The sequence below is a fragment of the Entelurus aequoreus genome, linkage group LG16, assembly GCF_033978785.1.
Source record: "Entelurus aequoreus isolate RoL-2023_Sb linkage group LG16, RoL_Eaeq_v1.1, whole genome shotgun sequence".
NCBI lineage: Eukaryota > Metazoa > Chordata > Actinopteri > Syngnathiformes > Syngnathidae > Entelurus > Entelurus aequoreus.
This window is the reverse complement of record NC_084746.1, coordinates 40,368,124-40,393,025: the sequence shown is the minus strand read 5'-3', so window position 1 is coordinate 40,393,025 and position 24,902 is coordinate 40,368,124. Positions and strand designations below refer to the sequence as shown.

Genomic DNA, 24,902 nt, shown 5'->3' with positions numbered 1-24,902 from the left:
TCAGCGTTGTTTCAAAGTCAGTTTTAAAGGACATGTACGTATAATCAGCGGTGTATCAAAGTCAGTTTTAAAGGAAATGTACGTATAATCAGCGTTGTTTCTAAGTCAGTTTTAAAGGACTTGTATGTATAATCAGCGTTGTTTCAAAGTCAGTTTTAAAGGACATGTATGTATAATCAGCTTTGTTTCAAAGTCAGTTTTAAAGGACATGTATGTATAATCAACATTGTATCAAAGTCAGTTTTAAAGGACGTATAATTAGCGAATAAAGTCGTCCAATTTTATAGGCACTTTAGTGAAAGAATCCGTCCAACACATCTCTACTTTGTAGGCTCTTTGGTGATAGAATCCGTCCAACACATCTCTACTTTGTAGGCTCTTTAGTGATAGTCGCCATCCAACACATCTCTACTTTGTAGGCTCTTTAGTGATAGTCGCCATCCAACACATCTCTACTTTGTAGGCTCTTTAGTGATAGTCGCCATCCAACACATCTCTACTTTGTAAGCTCTTTAGTGATAGTCGCCATCCAACACATCTCTACTTTGTAGGCTCTTTAGTGATAGTCGCCATCCAACACATCTCTACTTCGTAAGCTCTTTGGTGATAGACGCCATCCAACATGGCGGTCGTGTGAGGTGATCCGTTTGTCTGCACTATTTGGAAATGAGGTGAGTTTGTGTTTACGGACAATTTGGAACATTCTTCTCACTATCTTCTACTAAAAAGTACTTTGTCAGGGGCTCGTAAATATTTGTAATGTTTTGTGCGTGTGATGAACTGGAACAGTTAGGCAAAACTTCTGTCTGCGTAAAATCCAGCAGTGCGGCAGGCGATGAGGTCTATTTTGTTGCTACTGTAACTTTATACCTTTTAGTTATTTTAATTACCATATCTATTGCCTCCTTCCACTATTATTCAAGGGGGTTGAATTTGAGCGACGCCAAATGTGATTTAAGCAGATGAAGACCAAACATGTGCATCTAGTTAGCATTAGCCCTTAAAAGGACTAACAGGCTGGCTTCAATCTGAAAAATTAAATATTACAACTCTTAGAGGTATTAAAATGTTCCTCCCTGCCAATTTGTGGGAAAATTAATTTGGTAACAATAAAAACATTCAAATAAAATACAAAAATGATCTATCCATTCCTCCTTTTTCTATAGCTTGTCCTTAGTTAGGGTACACTGCTGGAGCCTATCCCAGCTGACTGAGAATATTTCCTATTAAGTTTTGAATGTAATTTAGTCAATAATCGAATTATTATTTGTATTATACAATTGTTGCATCTACTGGTGGTCCTCAGATTGTGATGTACAGTGCATCAGGAAAGTATTCACACCACTTCACTTTTCCACATGTCGTTATGTTACAGCATTATTCTACAATGGAAAACTCATTTTTAGTCCTCAAAATTCTACAAACAATACCCCATAATTATTATTTTTTTAAATTTGCAAATTTCCATCCATCTGTCCATTTTCTACCGCTTGTCCCTAATTTATTAAATATAAACAAACATCATATGTTCAGATATATTCACAGCGTTTGCTCAATACTTTGGCAGCAGTTACAGTCTCAAGTCTGTTTGAATATGATGCCTTTGGACAGTTGCAGCCATTCCTCTTTGCAGCACCTCTCAAGCTCCATCAGGTTGGATGTGAAGTGTTGGTTGTCATCCAGGATGTCTCTGTACATTGCTGCATCCATCTTAGTCTAGTCAGGGAGGTGACCAAGAACCTGATGGTCACTTTGTCAGATCTACAGCAACCCTCTGTGGAGAGAAGAGAACCTTCCAGAAGGACAACCATCTCCAGCAATCCACCAATCAGGCCTGTATGGTAGAGTGGCCAGACGGAAGCTATTTCTTAGTAAAAAGTTTGCCAACATGCACCTGAAAGACTCTCAGACCATGAGAAACTAAATTCTCTGGTCTGATGAGACAAAGATTGAAGTCTTTGGCGTGAATGCCAGGCGTCATGTTTGGAGGAAACCAGGCACCGCTCATCACCAGGACAATACCATCCCTACAGTGAAGCATGGTGGTGGCAGCATCATGGTGTGGGGATGTTTTTTACCTGCAGGAACTGGGAGACTAGTCAGGATAGAGGGAAAGATTAATGCAGCAATGTACAGAGACATCCTGGATGACAACCAACACTTCCCATCCAACCTGATGGAGCTTGAGAGGTGCTGCAAAGAGTAATGGGTGAAAGTGCTCAAAGATAGGTGTGCTCAGTTTTTCAGATCGTATTAAAAAAGACTTGAGGCTGCCAAAGGTGCATCAACAAAGTATTGAGCAATGGCTGTGAGTACTTATGTACATCAGTGTTCATTTTGTTGACAAAAAATGTGCGTCTTTGTTATCACCTACGACCTATTTTCCCTTGACGAACAAAAACACGTTGCAAACAAAAACACGTTGACTGAAACAAAATTAATTGACAATTTAGTCAACGAATAAAAAGGAGACAAACAATTGACAGAGACAAAATCCAATCATATTTAATTTAGTCTGTAGGCGGGTTGGAGAAAATAACCAATCACAGTTGCAGGTGGGAAAAGAACAGAGTATCCAATCAGTACGAGCGTCTTTAAAACGGACACGGTTTTAATTCTTCACCCGGAAAAACTAGGCGTCAATACAAGGCGTCAATACAAGGCGTCAATACAAGACGTCAATACAAGACGTCAATAAAAGACGTCAATACAAAACGTCAATACAATACAAGACGTCAGTACAATACAAGACGTCAATACATGACGCAACACACGACGCAACACACGACGTCAACACAAGATGTCAACACAAGACAAGATTTCAATACAAGACATCAATACAATACAAGATGTCAATACAAGACGTCAATACAAGACGTCAATACAAGACGTCAATGCATGACGCAATACATGACGCAATACAAGACGTCAACACAATACAAGATTTCAATACAAGATGTCAATACAATACAAGACGTCAATACAATACAAGACGTCAACACAATACAAGATTTCAATACAAGATGTCAATACAAGACGTCAATACAAGACGTCAATACAAGACGTCAATGCATGACGCAATACATGACGCAATACAAGACGTCAACACAATACAAGATTTCAATACAAGATGTCAATACAATACAAGACGTCAATACAATACAAGACGTCAACACAATACAAGATTTCAATACAAGATGTCAATACAATACAAGACGTCAATACAATACAAGACGTCAACACAATACAAGATTTCAATACAAGATGTCAATACAATACAAGACGTCAATACAATACAAGACGTCAATACAAGACGTCAATGCATGACGCAATACATGACGCAATACATGACGCAATACAAGACGTCAACACAAGACGATAACACAATACAAGATTTCAATACAAGACGTCAATACAATACAAGACGTCAATACAAGACGTCAATACAAGACGTCAATACAAGACGCGATACATGACGCGATACATGACGCGATACATGACGTCTATACAAGACGTCAACACAAGACAAGACATCAAGACAAGACATCAATACAATACAAGACGTCAATACAAGACGTCAATACAAGACGTCAATACAAGATGTCAATACAAGACGTCAACACAATACAAGATTTCAATACAAGATGTCAATACAATACAAGACGTCAATACAATACAAGACGTCAACACAATACAAGATTTCAATACAAGATGTCAATACAATACAAGACGTCAATACAATACAAGACGTCAATACAAGACGTCAATGCATGACGCAATACATGACGCAATACATGACGCAATACAAGACGTCAACACAAGACGATAACACAATACAAGATTTCAATACAAGACGTCAATACAATACAAGACGTCAATACAAGACGTCAATACAAGACGTCAATACAAGACGCGATACATGACGCGATACATGACGCGATACATGACGTCTATACAAGACGTCAACACAAGACGTCAACACAAGACGTCAACATCAAGACAAGACATCAATACAATACAAGACGTCAATACAAGACGTCAATACAAGACGTCAATACAAGACGTCAATACAAGACGTCAATACAAGACGTCAATACAAGACGTCAATACAAGACGTCAATACATGACGCAATACAAGACGTCAATACAAGACGTCAATACAAGACGTCAACACAAGACGTCAACACAAGACGTCAACACAAGACGTCAACACAAGACGTCAACACAAGACGTCAACACAAGACGTCAACACAAGACGTCAACACAAGACGTCAACACATGACGCAACACATGACGCAACACATGACGCAATACATGACGCAATACAAGACGTCGACACAGGACGTCGACACAGGACGTCGACACAAGTCGTCGACACAAGTCGTCGACACAAGTCGTCGACACAAGTCGTCGACACAAGTCGTCGACACAAGTCGTCGACACTAGTCGTCGACACTAGTCGTCGACACTAGTCGTCGACACTAGTCGTCGACACTAGTCGTCGACACTAGTCGTCGACACAAGACGTCGACACAAGACGTCGACACAAGACGTCGACACAAGACGTCGACACAAGACGTCTCCTACACTGAAGAAAGAGAAGAGAAGACAACTATTTCCGTGGTAGACAACAAAACAAAACAACATGTAAACCCAGTGGCTCCATTTTCTTTGATAAAAATAGGACAACTTGAAGCCCCGTGTGGGACATCATAAGTAGGCCCAAGATAACAACTCCTATTGTACTGAATGAATGTCACTATTGAAGACGGTAGAGCATGTCCACGTGTCCAAAAAATACAAAGTACCTTTGTAGTTCACCACGATGCTGCCATTTTACCTGCCAATATAATAATACCTGCACTTTAATGATGTCAGCGCCACACTCTTCAGATATTAAATGCACAACTTGACAACCCAAAGAACATATTTGTCATTTTTCAAGCTCACACACAAAGAAGAATGTGAGACACATACACATTACTTTATAACACTGCTTGCTGTATTTACATGGCACAGCGGCCAAGGAGACGCCAATTATTATGCACACTCAGTGTAGTTATACACAATGTAGAATACAAATGCACGTTGGAAAATGAACTGAGAAAAATGGTGAGGTTTTAATTATTCTTAGTCTGAATTGATTGTGAAATAATGGGATGTATTCAGATGAATTGTATCTGAATTCAACTTAGCATATCAATGTATGCTAAGTTGTGTATTACCTTGTACAGTCATTTTAATAACCTCAACATCAGTGCTATCAAGACAACTTCAAAAATGCGTTATCCTTTATACTTCATATTTTAGTCAGCAAAATTGACTGTAATTTTAGTCGACTAAAATGTTGAGGAAATTTAGTCGACTAAAACTAAATCAATTTAGATGACTACAATATGACAAACTAACATACTTTTTCGTCAAAAGACTATGAATGAAACACATTTAAAAACGAATGAAGAATACATTTAAATGTATTTATTTATATATATACAAAAATGTTTTAATGTATTTATATATATATATATATATATATATATATATATATATATATATATATATATATATTTATATTTATATGTATATATATAAATATATATACACACAGTATACATATATATATATATATATATATATATATATATATATATATATATATATATATATAAGTCAGAAAAAGACTGTCCGCCGTGCACGCTGTCGTCAGTTTTCAAGTGAATATTTTGTTAGCGGACCAAAATAACCTTTTTGATGATTTCCTGAGGTGCATTGATAACCAGAAAACACAATAAAACTAACAACAATGGCATTTCAACATGTATGTTATGATGGAAAGTGATGCTGAGAAGCCTATCTCTAATATTTCCTTTCTCTTTCTCCGCAGGGTCCGTGGCTGCTGCAAGTGGACCAAGCCAGCCTATCTGGTTTGGCCCATCCTGCTGCTCCTGATGCTCGGCGCCGCCTTGACAGCCCTGCTCCCCTCCGCCGAAGACCATGCAGGGCGGGGTGTTCTCCAAGTGCTGCGGCGGGCGACATCGGAAAGCCAGACTTACGTTCAGGGTGTCCAGGGGGAGGAGCAGCAGAAATTTACGGTCATCATTCAAACGTACAACCGCACCGATATTCTCCTCAAACTCCTCAACCATTACCAAGCGTTGCCTCATCTCCAGCGGATTATCATAGTGTGGAACAACATGGGGGAGAAGCCTCCTCTGGAGTTATGGGACTCATTGGCTCCTCATCCTGTTCCTGTGCTTTTTAAGCAGCAGACAAGCAATCGAATGCACAACAGACTGCACCCTTTTCCTGAGATTGACACTGACGGTCAGTTTGCTTCTTCTATTATTACTTGTAAATGTGTGTGTGTGTCAGTGTTGTCTTGATACCAATATTTTGTTACCGGTTCCAAAATTATTTCGATACTTTTCTAAATAAAGGGGACCACAAAAAAATGACATTATTGGCTTTATTGTAACAAACAATCTTAGGGTACATTAAACATATGTTTATTATTGCAATTTAGTCCTTAAATAAAATAGTGAACATACTAACCAACTTGTCTTTTAGTAGTAAGTAAACAAACAAAGGCTCCTAATTAGTCTGTTATATGCAATAACATATTGTGTCATTTATCATTGTATTATTTTGTCTACATTATGAGGGACAAACCGTAAAAATTGATTATTAATCTACTTGTTCATTTACTGTTAATATCTGCTTATTTTCTGTTTTAACATGTTTAGGGCTGCAACTAACAACTAATTTGATAATTGATTAATCTGTTGATTATTACTTCGATTAATCGATTAATAATCGGATAAAAGAGACAAACTACATTTCTATCCTTTCCAGTATTTTATTGAGAAAAAAACAGCATACCGGCACCATGTTCTTTCAAATTGCCAAATAAAACAAGGCAAATGTTACAAACATTTTTTTAAAAATAAAGTGCACCATTGTCATGCACAATAGCAATCATTTTGCTCGGGGGAATTTCAAAGCTAGCTACTACCTATTCCAACCATTCTGCAATGTTGGATGCTGAATGTCTTTCCTCTAGTGGCATGGTCGTAAGGCAGACTGACTTCATGTTCCATTGGTATCCAATGTAATGGCATGTATTGCCAAGGTGGCTACACTTGTCCACACATCAGTAGTGAGAGCAAGTTTGCTCCGGGTGGCTTTTATGTCAGTCTACACTGCTTGGCATGTCAGCTTGTACTTCCTCTCCATCACTTTTATGTCAGTCTACACTGCTTGGAATGTCTGCTTGTTACTTCCTCTCCATCACTTTGGTAAAACGGGTCCTCGAGGGAAGAGTGTAACCAGGGTTGAGGACGTGAATCATTTGTCTAAAACCTTCATCCTCCACCATTGATAGTGGCCTCATGTCAGTTAGCAACATATTCAGGATAGCATCAGTCAATGCAGCCGCTTGCTGTGGTGTGCAGACCTTCCTTTGTACCAAGTCGCTAATGCTGGCTTGTTTCTTTCTGAAATGAGAGAAACCATATAATGAATGTACATAGTAGCAACATTTACATGTAACTTAATACATACCTAGTTGATTTAATTCATAATTTGTGACGTAAAAGGCAAATACGCCACCACATTAAAAAAAAGCTAAATGAAATAAATGGACATTGGGGATGCAGCATACACCAATAATAACACAGAAATGTAACTCATCAAATCAGAACTGGATCAGATATTGTACACGTTTCTGTTGTGAATAATAAAGGATTCATTTTAGGCTGCCTCTGTATAATAGCATGAAATATTCCAGCACCTTCATAATGTTTAGTTGTACTAAAGCGTCACTCAAATCTAAATATATTTATATAGCTTTATTGGGCCCGGCTACATTGATCCATTATGAAACCAACCTGAGATATTTCTGTCCGTTGCGTTTTTTTGGAATTGGTAACAGTGCATTTTCTCTCTCAAAACAGAGTCAAATCTGCCGGAGACACATTATCAGCCCCGCGTTGCAACAAAGGCATAACGTTAACGTTACACACAAAAAAGCTGAACTCATGAATGCCTGTTGCCACTCAAAACAACACAGAAAATGAAGTCGTCACACTCTCCAAAAGGTTCCTAACACTCTGAAAGTTAATACACAACCGTTGCTGCTGCGCTTCCTTAAAAAACATCCCCTCGTTAACAAAATATTAAAAGCACACAAAGACGGACACAACGGATCAATGTACCCGGACTATGGACTTAAAAAGTTACGTATCGTGAGTTCTTCCCTTCATCCATGGCTCCAACATGTTTCTCCCGAATGTAATCAAAAAGGTTAACCAACGAACGAGATTTCTCTACAGAATTTCCTCTCTGGTCAACAAAAGCACCTTGAGGATTGTGGCGGGAACTCTCGTTCAACCCTTTTTCGATTACGCATGCACCTCCTGGTACCCTAGCACCTCCAAAACCCTCAAATCTAAACTCCAAACATCCCAGAACAAGCTAGTCAGGTTACTTCTAGACCTCCACCCCAGATCCCACCTCACTCCTACCCACTTCTCTAAAGTGGGCTGGCTCAAGGTGGAGGACAGAGTTAAACAACTGGCACTGAGCCTAGTCTATAAAATCCGCTACACCTCCCTGATACCGAAGTACATGTCAAACTACTTCCTTAACGTAAATGACCGCCATAACCACAACACCAGGGGGAGCTCCACTAACCACGTTAAACCCAGATTCCGAACTAACAAAGGTCTTAACTCTTTCTCTTTCTATGCCACATCAATGTGGAATGCGCTCCCAACAGGTGTAAAAGAAAGGGCATCTCTATCCTCCTTCAAAACCGCAATAAAAGTTCACCTCCAGGCAGCTACAACCCTAAACTAACACCCTCCCCGGATTGCTAATAATCAAATGTAAACAATCAAATGCAGATACTTTTTCTTATGCCTTCTGATCTCTCTCTCTCTCTCTCTCTCTCTCTCTCTCTCTCTCTCTCTCTCTCTCTCTCTCTCTCTCTCTCTCTCTCTCTCTCTCTCTATGTCCACTACTTGATGTCCATATCCTACCCCCTCCCTCCACACCCCTGATTGTAAATAATGTAAATAATTCAATGTGATTATCTTGTGTGATGACTGTATTATGATGATAGTATATATGATAGTATATATCTGTATCATGAATCAATTTAAGTGGACCCCGACTTAAACAAATTGAAAAACTTATTCGGGTGTTACCATTTAGTGGTCAATTGTACGGAATATGTACTTCACTGTGCAACCTACTAATAAAAGTCTCAATCAATCAATCAAAACCGAAGCAATGTTGTACTTCCGTGCCATGCCAGGTCCATGCTGCACATTTAGCAGGAAATGGTCTTCTTTGAAGTCTTTAAAGTAAAGTGTTCCCACACTTTTGACGACTTAGGTCGTACACTTTTTTACCATTGAAGCAATAACCTCAAGATGTTTCTCCGCTGAACTATCGTATCGGTACTGCTTTCCTCCGCCATTTTTCGAATGTTTCCAGGCAAAGGAGACGGCGTGGTCACGTGAGCTGCACATGACACATCATTGGCTGGCTCACTGCCCCTCGTGAGACGTAGCCGCAGCACATGCGCATAGCATAGATCCAACGAATCGATGACTAAATTAATCGCCAACTATTTTTATAATCGATTTTAATTGATTTAATCGATTAGTTTTTGCAGCCCTAAACATGTTCTAACTACACTTCTGTTAAAATTTAGATAGGCTCCAGTGCCCCCTGCGACCCCGAAGGGAATAAGCGGTAGAAAATGGATGGATAGATGGACTTATTCTTCTCTTGTTTGACACATTAGTTTTGGATGATACCACACATTTATGTATCAATCCGATACCAAGTTGTTACAGGATGATACATTGGTCATATTCAAAGTCCTTATGTGTGCAGGGACATATTTCCTGAGTTTATAAACATAATCTACATTTTTAAAAAAGGAAAAAAGAAACTTACTTTATTTGTCGCCATGGAGACCAGGATTAGTGATTTAGAAGTAGCTAAAACACTGCCGACTGTTAATGAACGTCCGCCGCTAGCTATCTAGCCATGTCCTAAAGCACCTCTTCCTGAGGGCGTTTCAGTGTTAGAACTTCACCTTTATCATTAGTTTTTACACCAAAATGCGTCCATTCTCCCTTTTCTGTCTTCACACTGTGTCTGCTTGTAAGTACTCTGTGTGTGTGCTGCCCAACATGCTCCTCTGCCCGTAAACCAGCAATGCTACGACGTGACGATGGCGGGGGCGCATCATGGTGTAGCTGTATTTTAATTTTGCAATGAAAAATGAAATTTTAACATTTCTGTTTGTTTTTATTAATAATTGAGTTAGACTTGATTTATCTTAGTACTGCATAACTACAGTATATTAAATTTTTATTTAATTTTGTAATCAGCCTGACCCTAAAAACCTTTCAAGGTCAGGTAAAGGATGCATGAACTTTGACAGCCATGATATAAATATATTATTACTGGAGTGCTTTTGAACAAACACCATTTTTAATCAGGTTAATGACATGGATTCATTTCCATTAATCACGATTATATATAATACATTTTTAAAAATCTATTTTAATCTTGTTTCATTTTGCATTAGAAAAGAGACTCAACAAAAGGGAATATATATATACGTATATATACTGTATGAATGTATATATATATATATATATATGTATATATATATATATATATATATATATATATATATATATATATATATATATATATATATATATATATATATATATACATATATATATATATATATATATATATATATATATATATATATATATATATATACATATATATAAATACCCATTTTTAAACATATATACACATATATAAAATTGTGTGTACATTGTATATTACAGCCCTTTGAGACACTTGTGATTTAGGGCTATATAAATAAACATTGATTGATTGATTGATATATACACACGTATGTATGTACGTGTGTGTGTGTGTGTATACGTGTATATATATATATATATATATATATATATATATATTAGGGATGTCCGATAATGGCTTTTTGCCGATATTCCGATATTGTCCAACTCTTTAATTACCGATACTGATATCAACTGATACCGATATCAACCGATACCGATGTATACAGTCCTGGAATTAACACATTATTATGCCTAATTTGGACAACCAGGTATGGTGAAGATAAGGTCCTTTTTAAAAAAAAAAATCAATAAAATAAGATAAATTAAAAACATTTTCCTGAATAAAAAAGAAAGTAAAACAATATAAAAACAGTTACATAGAAACTAGTAATTAATGAAAATGAGTAAAATTAACTGTTAAAGGTTAGTACTATTAGTGGACCAGCAGCACACACAATCATGTGTGCTTACGGACTGTATCCCTTGCAGACTGTATTGATATATATTGATATATAATGTAGGAACCAGAATATTAATAACAGAAAGAAACAACCCTTTTGTGTGAATGAGTGTAAATGGGGGAGGGAGGTTTTTTGGGTTGGTGCACTAATTGTAAGTGTATCTTGTGTTTTTTATGTTGAATTAATAAAAAATAATAAAATAAAATAAAAACCAGATACCGATAATAAAAAAAACGATACCGATAATTTCCGATATTACATTTTAAAGCATCTATCGGCCGATAATATCGGCAGGCCGATATTATCGGACATCTCTAATATACTGTATATATATTGATGATGATGATGATTGAATATGCAATAAAGCATTAATTTCCACAGCCCTACTTATTGTAACAAATCCATCACGTCTGTGCTTGCCCTTCAGCTGTGTTGGTGCTGGATGACGACACTCTGCTCAGCGTTCCTGACATCAGCTTTGCTTTCACTGTTTGGAAGGTAAAACTCTTCAATGACAATGTGCATGATTTACTGTCAATGCTCTAATGGTCATTTGAAAACTGGAGATAGTGGAATTGGGGGGTGGGAATGCTCTTTTTGATCTCATGGATGTTTATGTACAACACAACAGACTATGTAATAGCGGTAAGAAACTGCTGAGTCAGCATTAATGCCGCTGGTGCGTTCATCTGCAGTGTTTCCCACAGAACTACAATCTATCTGTGGTGTTGAGTTGAGTGAGGGGGAGATGATTGACTTGTCTAATATGCATCATTATTGGCCGTGAGCGATACCTGCTTTCATGCAAGAGTTTACAAAAGTGTCAACTAGACCAGTATTCAAGATTTTTTTTAAAATTCAAGATGGGTCCAAGACATATGGAGCATTGAAATTACATTTCCTTCTTTCCGTGGTGCGATTATCAGTCCCTTCACAAATTCACAATCGTGCCAATTCAGCTAATCCTGCCCAATTATGTGCATCTTAACAACTTTGTCTAATGCCCCGACTTTGTCTTTAAGCGTCGCTCAAACCAGCACGTCACCTGTCTAATCTCACACTGTTAGTAGCACCTCAGAAAACACCTGCCTCTTAAAGTACTACCATTAATATACAGTAGTGTAGTAGACCTAAGTATTCATTAAGTACCACCATAATGACAACATTAAAATACAGTAGTGTAGTAGACCTAAGTATTCATTAAGTACCACCATAATGACAACATTAAATACAGTAGTGTAGTAGACCTAAGTATTCATTAAAGGCCTACTGAAACCCACTACTACCGACCACGCAGTCTGATAGTTTATATATCAATGATGAAATCTTAACATTATAACACATGCCAATACGGCCGGGTTAACTTATAAAGTGACATTTTAAATTTGCCGCTAAACTTCCGGTTCGAAACGCCTCTGAGGATGACGTATGCGTGTGACGTAGCCCGACGAACACGGGTATGCCTTCCACATTGAAGCCGATACGAAAAAGCTCTGTTTTCATTTCATAATTCCACAGTATTCTGGACATCTGTGTTCGTGAATCTGTTTCAATCATGTTCATTGCATTATGGAGAAGGAAGCCGAGCAAGCAAAGAAGAAAGTTGTCGGTGCGAAATGGACGTATTTTTCGAACGTAGTCAGCCACAACAGTACACAGCCGGCGCTTCTTTGTTTACATTCCCGAAAGATGCAGTCAAGATGGAAGAACTCGGATAACAGAGACTCTAACCAGGAGGACTTTTGATTTGGATACACAGACGCCTGTAGAGAACTGGGACAACACAGACTCTTACCAGGATTACTTTGATTTGGATGACAAAGACGCAGACGTGCTACTGTGAGTATGCAGCTTTGGCTTTTTTTTGCGTATGTACGTAACTTTTTTTAAATATATAAGCTTTATGAACCTTGGGTTAGGTGAACGGTCTTTTGGGCTGAGTGATTGTGTGTGTTGATCATGTGTTTGAATTGTATTGGCGTGTTCTATGGAGCTAGGAGCTAGCAGAGGAGCTAGGAGCTAGCATAACACGTACCGTACCGTACGTGCGCGTCACGTACGTAACTTTTTAAAAATATATAAGCTTTATGAACCTTGGGTTAGGTGAACGGTCTTTTGGGCTGAGTGATTGTGTGTGTTGATCGGGTGTTTGAATTGTATTGGCGTGTTCTATGGAGCTAGGAGCTAGCAGAGGAGCTAGGAGCTAGCATAACAAACACGCAGGTGTTATTATGCAGGATTAATTTGTGGCATATTAAATATAAGCCTGGTTGTGTTGTGGCTAATAGAGTATATATATGTCTTGTGTTTATTTACTGTTGTAGTCATTCCCAGCTGAATATCAGGTACCGTGAGTATGCAGCCTTGGCTGCTAAACATTCGATAACTTGACCGTATGTGCACGTCACGTACGTAACTTTTTAAAAATATATAAGCTTTATGAACCTTGGGTTAGGTAAACGGTCTTTTGGGCTGAGTGATTGTGTGTGTTGATCAGGTGTTTGAATTGTATTGGCGTGTTCTATGGAGCTAGGAGCTAGCAGAGGAGCTAGGAGCTAGCATAACAAACACGCAGGTGTTTTTATGCAGGATTAATTTGTGGCATATTAAATATAAGCCTGGTTGTGTTGTGGCTAATAGAGTATATATATGTCTTGTGTTTATTTACTGTTGTAGTCATTCCCAGCTGAATATCAGGTCACCCCCGGCTCTCACAGCATCTTCCCTATCTGAATAGCTTCAACTCCCCACTAGTCCTTCACTTGCACTTTACTCATCCACAAATCTTTCATCCTCGCTCAAATTAATGGGGAAATTGTCGCTTTCTCGGTCCGAATCTCTCTCACTTCATGCGGCCATCATTGTAAACAATAGGGAACGTTGCGTATATGTTCAACTGACTACGTCACGCTACTTCCGGTAGGTGCAAGCCTTTTTTTTATCAGATACCAAAAGTTGCAATCTTTATCGTCGTTGTTCTATACTAAATCCTTTCAGCAAAAATATGGCAATATCGCGAAATGATCAAGTATGACACATAGAATATATCTGCTATCCCCGTTTAAATAAAAAAAATTCATTTCAGTAGGCCTTTAAGTACCACCATAATCCATCCATCCCATCCATTTTCTACCGCTTATTCCCTTCGGGGTCGCGGGGGTCGCTGGAGCCTATCTCAGCTACAATCGGGGGGAAGGCGGGGTACACCCTGGACAAGTCGCCACCTCATCGCAGGGCCAACACAGATAGACAGACAACATAATGACAACATTAAAATACAGTAGTGTAGTAGACCTAAATATTCAATAAAAACATGGCAGAGGTATTATTTCACAAGTATATTTCATATTTTTCGGCCACTGTGACATTACACACAGTTTGAACAGTAACACTGTTGGAAAATAAAACACTGCACTTAATTCAAATGGTTCTTTGGCGTACCACTAGATGGAGCGTGCGTACCATTAGTGGTACTTGTACCACAGTTTGAGAATCCCTGGTCTAATCGAAACAGGTTTGTTTCTTTGGTAGATGAAGCAGGAGCAGCAACACGTAACAATATGTCAACTCTTTATTGCCTCAACAGCACAACTGGGGTCCTATTTCCTGTTCCTGTCTACAATGCTAAGCCTTCTGGGTAATGTAATATATAAACATTTACTTCCTCGCTTACATGTCGTCATGTATTTATTTAAGCTTTATTTATCCAGGGTAAGTTAATTAACTAAGTATTCTGATTTTCAACTCTGACCTAACAAAGAGGCAACGTTTACATGACAGAGATGTTGAAGTGTGATGATAATCTCTTATTCTTTTACCAACAAAAATGCTAGCTCTATTAGCTAATTTTGCAGGTATAGACCTCAGACTCAAATTTTTGTACTTGACGCAGGCCTATCGTTGACATGCTAATGCTAGGCATGCTAGTATTTTTAGCCCATTTTGCAGAAACACCTCTAAAATGAATATATTTTGCTACTTGACACTATCTGGCTAGCATGCTAACTGTTAGTGTTTCACTTCGGCTTGTCAGTATTCACACAACATTTCTAACAAAATTGCCTTTTGTGGTTACTATTATTCACTGTGTAATACATTTAAACAGTACAGTAATTTAAACATGAGCTTTATTTCCACACTAGTATATAGGCCGCCCCCACTAATTTTATGAGGATTTTTTTTTTTATATGTATATATTAGCCGCACCGGACTATAAGCCGCAGCTATAAATGTTGTGAAATGAGTTATTTACACAGAAATATTGTTTTTATGTTAATTTACATACCTTAATTGTTGTCAAACAATCCCTGTAATTTGGCAGTAAAACAGCTGATCGAACAAAACAGAAGTCATCGTCATGGACCCACTAGCTGCGGAAGCTAGCTCTCCAATCAGCTAAACAGACTCAATAAGTCCAATAGACATTTTGGTGAATTTACTGAGGGATTTGTGAAACTGGAAGAACACAAAAAGAATGCCGTTGTAAGTTAATAATATTAACACTGACACTTGTAGACGTGTTAGCATATAAGCTAATGCTAAAGACGCTAGCTTCATTACATTACGATAGAATGAAATCTGCATGAAAACCCTACCTGCAGACATCACACACGGGACGGTTTAGTAAGTATGAATTGTTTTAGTTATATTGTACAACCTACAAACGTTGCTTGGAGTGATGAATGAAGAACCCTTTCGAGCAAAAAACGCTATGGACTGTTTAAGGCAAAACCAAAACAGGAAGTACATTTTCAAACTGCAGCACTTGCAGTGAGCGAACTTGTCCAAATGATGGCGCCATAGCACAAACCATAATAGACCATTTCAGTCCTCTGCTCGGGTTGAAAGAAAACTATTGAACACAAAACATTATGGCAATTAGCAGAAAAAAAAAGCATAAATTAGTCTCACCGTATTAAAGGCCTACTGAAACCCACTACTACCGACCACGCAGTTTGATAGTTTATATATCAATGATGAAATCTTAACATTGAAACACATGCCAATACGGCCGGTTAACTTATAAAGTGCAATTTTAAATTTCCCGTGAAACTTCCGGTTGAAAACGTCTATGTATGATGACGTATGCGCGTGACGTCAATGGTTGAAACGGAAGTATTCGGACACCATTGTATCCAATACAAAAAGCTCTGATTTCATCGCAAAATTCCACAGTATTCTGGACATCTGTGTTGGTGAATCTTTTGCAATTTGTTTAATGAACAATGGAGACTGCAAAGAAGAAAGCTGTAGGTGGGATCGGTGTATTAGCGGCGGACTACAGCAACACAACCAGGAGGACTTTGAGATGGATAGCAGACGTGCTATCCGATGCTAGCCGCCGACCACATCTATGATCGGGTGAAGTCCTTCATCGCTCCGTCGATCGCTGGAACGCAGGTGAGCACGGGTGTTGATGAGCAGATGAGAGCTGGCGTAGGTGGAGCACTAATGTTTTTATCATAGCTCTGATGAGGTCCCGTAGCTAAGTTAGCTTCAATGGCGTCGTTAGCAACAGCATTGTTAAGCTTCGCCAGGCTGGAAAGCATTAACCGTGTAGTTACAGGTCCATGGTTTAATAGTATTGTTGATTTTCTGTCTATCCTTCCAGTCAGGGGTTTATTTCTTTTGTTTCTATCTGCATTTAAGCCCGATGCTATCACGTTAGCTCCGTAGCTAAAGAGCTTCGCCGATGTATTGTCGTGGAGATAAAAGTCACTGTGAATGTCCATTTCGCGTTCTCGACTCTCATTTTCAAGAGGATATAGTATCCGAGGTGGTTTAAAATACAAATACGTGATCCACAATAGAAAAAGGAGAAAGTGTGGAATCCAATGAACCCTTGTACCTAAGTTACGGTCAGAGTGAAAAAAGATACGTCCTGCACTGCACTCTAGTCCTTCACTCTCACGTTCCTCATCCACGAATCTTTCATCCTCGCTCAAATTAATGGGGTAATCGTCACTTTCTCGGTCCGAATCGCTCTCGCTGCATTGTAAACAATGGGGAAATGTGAGGAGCCCTTCAACCTGTGACGTCACGCTACTTCCGGTACAGGCAAGGCTTTTTTATCAGCGACCAAAACTTTATCGTCGATGTTCTCTACTAAATCCTTTCAGCAAAAATATGGCAATATCGCGAAATGATCAAGTATGACACACAGAATGGATCTGCTATCCCCGTTTAAATAAAAAAAATTCATTTCAGTAGGCCTTTTAAAAGCCGCAGGGTTCAAAGTGTAGGAAAAAAGTAGCGGCTTATAGTCCCCAAATTTACAGTATGTGCTTTTACCACTCTGTGGTGTAAAACATCAATACAGTATTTGTTTTGCCATTTTAGTTGCAATCCTGAGCGTTTAAAGTTAAAAGGAACATTTCAAACATTGAGAAGTAAATCATCAAATCACAAGTTGATTCAACTTTTTGAAAAAGCTGTCGCAAATTCTGGCATTTTAGGCCGCAACAATCACAGAAAAAAAACCTCGAAATCCTAGGTGAACTGGATTACAACAGAAGAGTATATCAAATAGATAAAAACATGTCAAAACAAAAATACAGAGGTCTCAGTTTTCCTTAGTTGCCCGTTCTAAAAGGTGTGACAAAGACCCAAACCTTTTTGCCACAGGAAATAATGCAAATTAATTTGTTTTAGACATGGACAAAGCACATTTCATAGAGATTTACTTGCAGAAAACAAATGTGAAATACATAATTAATACAAATGTAACATCCACAGATTGTCAGTCCCATTATAATGTGTTAATGAGGTTGCTCGAAATATAACAGTGGTGGTGGGCCGCCACAAATAAATGACTGCATCGCAAACAACCGCACAGATGTGACACACATTAGTTTCACACACAAAGCTGCTGACTCATCATGATACTTCAAATGAAGCTACTGCCATCTTGTGGAGTTCATAAAAACTACATTAGGAGGGTGCTTACAGCCACCTCTTGTTATGTGGGATACCACTGATTTTCTTTCCGATCCGATACCAAGTACAATTCAGGCTGGCATCGGCGATACTGATCCGATACTTTGTGCAAATATACCTAACGTGTCTGCCCCATTTGGAAAAGTTGTCTTTTCAAATAAGAACATATCAGTCTAAAAACAACAACAGTAGAACTGTGAGAATAAAGAGCAAAACATTGGAATGTAATGAGGAAAAGCTGAATTCTTTAAAGTACTGATAATAATATACTCCGTCACCTAAAACACAACGTTGTGTCTTTAAATGAATAAAACACATATCAAAATGACCCTCCATACTTGACTTTTCAGTATGTGGCCCTTGGTGGAAAAGTTTAGACACCCCTGATCTAAGGTATTAGGAGCTCTCAAAATACAAATAAGATATATTTAAAATACAAATAAAGTTTAGTTAGTTAATTAAAAAATGTAATAATACTAACTTATGAATTAATTTGAAAAATTACAACAATAATAAACACTGTTAAATATGAACTGAATATTAACATTTTCCTACAGGCAGAATTTTAGGTTATGCAGTTACACAATCGTATTTTAAATGTCTTTATTCTATTCTTACATGGAAAAAAAACAAAACCGTAAAATATAAGAAAAAATTTGATTTCTAATTAGAAAAAGCGGAAATGTTCCAACTAAAAATGAATAGTAATATATTTTAGTCACCAACAATACTAATCTGTTTTTAGCATTAAAAAAAAAAAAAAAAATCAATATGGCCCCCACATATTTTAGTAGGCAATGCAGCGCTTAAAGGTAAACGTTTGGACACACTTGAACTAAAGAATCGATATGAGAGCATAAAGATCTGGTATCGATATTTCAGTATCGACCTGCACGTCATTAATGATTAGGTGACAGTACTGGTTTTTGTTGAGCACACACTCCAACTATGTGCGCTTACTTGAATAAAGCCATTCATGGACACAATTTTGTGCAAATGTTTACTTCACAGCAATTTCCAGAGCAAATTGTTGGCTGTGTGCCGCGCAGACACGTGGCAAGTGCATCAGGCGTGTACAGTTATGGAGGCTTTGAGCTGCAGGATCCAGAAAGTGCAGGAGGCGACAAGTAAGGCAGAAATTTAGGATTTATGCGTTTGATTCCACCTTCAAACCAACGTTTTCCTTCTTGCTGTCCCCAGATATTCCATGGTGCTCATCAGTGCCTCCTTCTTCCACCGCCGCTACCTCCACATGTTCCAGGAGCAACCCGCGGCGGTGCACGCTCTGGTGGATGCGACGCGGAACTGCGACGACATCGCCATGAACTTTGTGGTCTCCATGCATCTGAGGAAGCTCTCTGGCGCCAGCAGACCCTCGGGGGTGTTCGTCAAGCCCGTGGACATGCGCAACCTGGAGAAGGACGCCAGCAGCGGCTTCCAGGGCTTGTGGCATCGGCCTGAACACCTCCTGCAGAGGTCTTACTGCCTCAATAGGTTGGCGCACATTTATGGCGTCATGCCTCTTCACTTCTCCAACCTCATGGTCGCCCAGTTTGGCTTCCCGAGCTATGCCAACCACAAAAGTAGATGCTGAGTATTTAAGTACAAAAACAACACAATGCTCGTATTACATTTATTTACCCAGTGCTATTATACTGTACTACATTTCAGCAGTTCTAAGTGAGTCCCACAACAATTTAGTGGCCACTTTAAAGGTACTAAGCCCTACTTTTGTATGTCGGTACATTTATTGCTACTTTATCCGCTTTTTACCAGGGCTGTCCATAATGTGATGAATCTGAACAAATACTGCACTAATCATGTATTTAACCACGCCTCTTTACCTGGATGGTTACCTGAAAGGCGGCACAGTCAGTCGTCATGGCGACGCATAGTCAGTGCAAAGATGAGTGAGGAGACTCTGACTAGTGTGCAAATTTCAGCCCTACCTAATTTTTGATGAAACTGTTTTGAGCAAATAAATGCAGTGCATTCAAGTAACACTTTTAAAAATGACATTCCGACATTAAAATTGAATTTATGTCCAAATATCTGGGTCTTTCTTTAGGTTTAAAATTTATTATTTAAATTGTGCAAGCAGGTAATCACCTGTGATTATTCACAATCAGCATTCTTGCCAACCCTCCCGAATTTTCCGGGAGACTCCCGAATTTCAGTGCCTCTCCCGAAAACCTCCCTGGACAACCATTCTCCCGAATTTCTCCCGATTTCCAGCCGGACTTAAGGCACGCCCCGCCCCCTCCAGGTCCGTGCGGACCTGAGTGAGGACAGCCTGTCGTCACGTCCGCTTTTCCTTCATATAAACAGCGTGCCGGCCCAGTCACGTTATAACATCTACTGCTTTTGGCGAGTGCACAACTGCACACACAACAAGAAGGAGACGAAGAAGAGACAGTCATGGCAACGACGAGTGACAGAATAGAACGAGGATGGACAATTCAACCCTAAACTCACTCCTTTCCTGCAAATTACATTTCACAGATGCTTCCTGTAATAGAGTGATCTAAGTTGTTTGTTGCCATCTCCTGGTTAATGTTGGGTATAGCAGTGGTCCCTAACCACCGGGCCGCGGACCGGTACCGGGCCGCACAAGAAATTAAAAAAATTAAAATACTTTTTAAAAATTAAATCAACATAAAAAAACACAATATATACATTATATATCAATATAGATCAATACAGTCTGCAGGGATACAGTCCGGAAGCACACATGATTGTATTTCTTTATGAAAAAAAATTACAAAAATAACCCCACCCCAGTCAGTTGCATTGCATTGCACTTTCAAATACAACAATGAATAGAGGAGTGTTATGTGTGTATATGTGTAAATAAATGAACACTTAAATTCAAGTATTTATTGTATTTATATGTATATATATATAGTAAAATACATATATATTAGGGCTGTGAATCTTTGGGTGTCCCACGATTCGATTCAATATCGATTCTTGGGGTCACGATTCGATTCAAAATCGATTTTTTTTCTCAATTCAACACGATTCTCGAGTCAAAAACGATTTTTTTCCGAATTCAAAACGATTCTCTATTCATTCAATACATAGGATTTCAACAGGATCTACCCCAGTCTGCTGACATGCAAGCAGAGTAGTAGATTTTTGTAAAAAGCTTTTATAATTGTAAAGGACAATGTTTTATCAACTGATTGCAATAATGTAAATTTGTTTTAACTATTAAATGAACCAAAAATATGACTTATTTTGTCTTTGTGAAAATATTGGACACAGTGTGTTGTCAAGCTTATGAGATGCGATGCAAGTGTAAGCCACTGTGACACTATTGTTCTTTTATTTTTATTTTTATAAATGTCAAATGATAATGTCAATGAGGGATTTTTAATCACTGCTATGTTGAAATGGTAACTAATATTGATACTGTTGTTGATAATATTCATTTTTGTTTCACTACTTTTGGTTTGTTCTGTGTCGTGTTTGTGTCTCCTCTCAATTGCTCTGTTTATTGCAGTTCTGAGTGTTGCTGGGTCGGGTTTGGTTTTGGAATTGGATTGCATTGTTATGGTATTGCTGTGTATTGTTTTGTTGGATTGATTAATTTAAAACAAATAAATAAATACAAAATAAATCAAATAATAAAAAAATAAAAAAATCGATTAAAAAAAAAAGAGAATCGATTCTGAATCGCACGTGGGAATCGCGATTCGAATTCGAATCGATTTTTTCCCACACCCCTTAACTTTAAAGAAATACACTCTATACATTGCTAATGTGGTAAATGACTATTCTAGCTGCAAATGTCTGGTTTTTGGTGCAATATCTACATAGGTGTATAGAGGCCCATTTCCAGCAACTATCACTCCAGTGTTCTAATGGTACAATGTGTTTGCTCATTGGCTCAGAAGGCTAATTGATGATTAGAAAACCCTTGTGCAATCATGTTCACACATCTGAAAACAGTTTAGCTCGTTACAGAAGCTACAAAACTGACCTTCCTTTGAGCAGATTGAGTTTCTGGAGCATCACATTAGTGGGGTCAATTAAACGCTCCAAATGGCCAGAAAAAGAGAACTTTCATCTGAAACTCGACAGTCTATTCTTGTTCTTAGAAATGAAGGCTATTCCACAAAATTGTTTGGGTGACCCCAAACTTTTGAACGGTAGTGTATATATAATAAATACATGGATTTCAGTGAATTCTAGCTATAAATATACTCCTCCCTCCTTAACCCCGCCCCCCGGCCCCAATCTCCCGAATTCGGAGGTCTCAAGGTTGGCAAGTATGACAATCAGATTTAAAAAATAAATATTTGACATGCTTTAACAAGTGTACCCACAGCCTTTTTAGAAGCACCTTCGTGACGTCATAAAGGACCCGCCTCGAATGGAGAAGGACCCGCCTTTGGTATCCTCAAGGAAAATTGAGCCTGAATCTCTTCTAACATTTTAAGAATAAAGCCTGGAACTCCTCAAAACGCCCTCACGAGAAAGCTGTAAGTTTGATCAACGTGTTACTCTTCATAGGCTAACCTATAGCATGATGAACTCTGATATATGGGACTACTGTTAGCGCACACAGCTATGCTAATGTTGCGAATGTTTGTGTCCTCCTGTTCGACTCCTTAATGTTTCTTTGTTGTCAGTAATAATAGATATATACTGCGTTGGACAAGAGCAAAGTTGCAGTGTAAATGTAAAAGGTGGCTAAAGTGAATAGTAATGCTTATTGGAGTAGACTGACCATACGTCCTCTTTTCCCCGGACATGTCCTCTTTGCGTCGCTGACCGGGCGAAGTTTCTTAAATGCCTCAAATGTCCGGCATTTTGAGTTAGGGTTGCATGTATTTTCAATGTACTTTCAGGGTTAAGAAGGGGTTAAAAACAAAACAAAAGTGTGCCCCGGAGGCCAATTTCGGCCCACAGCTAATGTTTTAAAGGCCCACGGCACATTCTAAAAATACTATTAAAATAAACAAAAACATAACAAAAGTCAAATAAAAAAAAAGGTTAAATGTAATTTTGAAAAAGTTGCAATGTTGACTAATAAAACAAAGCTGTTTTTTTCTTCTTTCAAACAGTCATTGCTCAAAACATAATATTGAATCAAAATCAATGTTATTATGAATTATTGACCTATCCAAGGTTCCGATTACTTCACATCAAATATTCCACTTAGAAAAATATTTTTGGTGGAAGATTTTGCATATTTTGTGTGTTTGCCATTAGAAAACATAGTTTTGTTTGACAAAAAAAGGGCAGAAAACAAACAAACAAAAAAACTAAAACATTTTGAAATGAGGAATAGATCTGAAGTTGATGTAGACTCCAGAGATTTAAGCGTTAAATATAAAATGTATGTATGCCCTGGCACACCATTATCATCATTTCATGACCCAAGCAAAACACTTTTTAACACTTTTATACTGAAATAAATACACCTACAACTTATTAAATAAAAACATAGAAAAAAACTACCAGCAGTGGTAAAGTTTAGATCCATGAAGGACAAGAAAGTGAATGAATGTTTATAACTGAACACATTTACATATGCATACACATTTGTTTTCTTTTATTATTATTTTTTAATGAGTTAAGTAACGTTTATGACAACCTTTTTCCAAAACACAATGTAGAATGTGAGATATAACAGGATAATGCATAGCTGTATTTTTTTTCAAAACGCTTACAAAAAAGTGGGACCCCAAAAATTTACTGTGGGACCCCATTTTTATGACTTGATGGGTTCCCTGGGACCCCATTTTGAAAATTCCTAGCGCCAACACTGCTGTCAACAGAGAAGGAAAAAATGTTTTATTTAAATAAATATATTATTTATAAAGCAAGTTCGAGTATCATTGGCAAATTTTCACCTAGTCCCGGACTTGGCGTGCTCCCCGCCTTGGCACGCATATATGTGTCCTTTTTGGGATTTCACAATATGGTCAGCCTATATTGGAGCCACACATTTTTGAAGGGAAGAGGTGTGGACAAGCATTGTTCATGAGCATTAAAGCTGCAGGCACAAAACGGCGTCTTCCCAGAAGGCAAATTAAAAGTATCACGATTCTATTGTGGTACCTCTCAGACTTATTTGAAGTGATTTCACATTTGTTGCATATGAGCTCTTACTATTGATCTCACCTTGACATAGGGATGCACAAATGAGTATTAGCATTTATTGAATATATAACAAACTTTGTGCATATTGGACCAGTGATCAATACTTCATACAGGACATCAATACAAATTGTTGATGACCACAATCTAAGCCTGGGTTCGCGTCCCAGGCGGAACTGAAGCAGGGTCTGGACAGCCTTATTACAAAATGGAATCAATTCATGTTTGTCCTCAAAATTCTACGCACAATACCCCATTATGACAATGTGACGTTTTTTTTTTTAAATGTTTGCTATTTTATTAAATATAAAATGCCCCAAAAAATCTCATGCATGTAAGTATTGACAGCATTTGCTCAATCCTTTGTTGATGCACCTTTAGCAGCAATTACAGCCTCAGGTATTTTTGAATACGATGCCACAAGCTCGCCTGGCACACCTATCTTTGGGGAGTTTCAACCATTCCTCTTTGCAGCACCTCTCAAGCTCCA

At 38.2% G+C, this 24,902-nt stretch overlaps 2 protein-coding genes across 5 annotated transcripts in view; both read left to right on the top strand.

Moving 5' to 3' along the window:
• Positions 1 to 351: 351 nt before the first annotated feature.
• Positions 352 to 20,885, top strand: extl2 (exostosin-like glycosyltransferase 2). The gene is made up of 5 exons (XM_062022835.1): positions 352 to 671; positions 5,885 to 6,324; positions 11,793 to 11,863; positions 19,313 to 19,428; positions 19,502 to 20,885. Exons 1-5 carry the CDS (start codon positions 667 to 669, stop codon positions 19,893 to 19,895), a joined length of 1,026 nt encoding a protein of 341 aa, XP_061878819.1. The 5' UTR covers positions 352 to 666; the 3' UTR covers positions 19,896 to 20,885.
• Positions 20,886 to 22,516: 1,631 nt separating this feature from the next.
• The window catches only part of fgf12a (fibroblast growth factor 12a), a 105,132-nt gene continuing 102,746 nt past the window's right edge, over positions 22,517 to 24,902 (top strand). The window contains exons 1-2 of one of the 4 annotated variants that reach the window (XM_062022839.1): positions 22,517 to 22,567; positions 22,635 to 22,788. The gene's annotated coding sequence lies outside the window, so the exon portion shown is untranslated. The remainder of the gene's footprint in view (positions 22,568 to 22,634; positions 22,789 to 24,902) is intronic. The other 3 variants (XM_062022838.1, XM_062022841.1, XM_062022840.1) reach the window with 3 other exon arrangements.

Excerpts from the sequence above, each read along its gene's own strand:
- extl2 (XM_062022835.1), top strand. Across the intron at positions 6,325-11,792 it reads TCCTGAGATTGACACTGACG|CTGTGTTGGTGCTGGATGAC; the intron begins GTCAGTTTGCTT and ends CTTGCCCTTCAG. Across the intron at positions 11,864-19,312 it reads TTGCTTTCACTGTTTGGAAG|CAATTTCCAGAGCAAATTGT; the intron begins GTAAAACTCTTC and ends TTTACTTCACAG.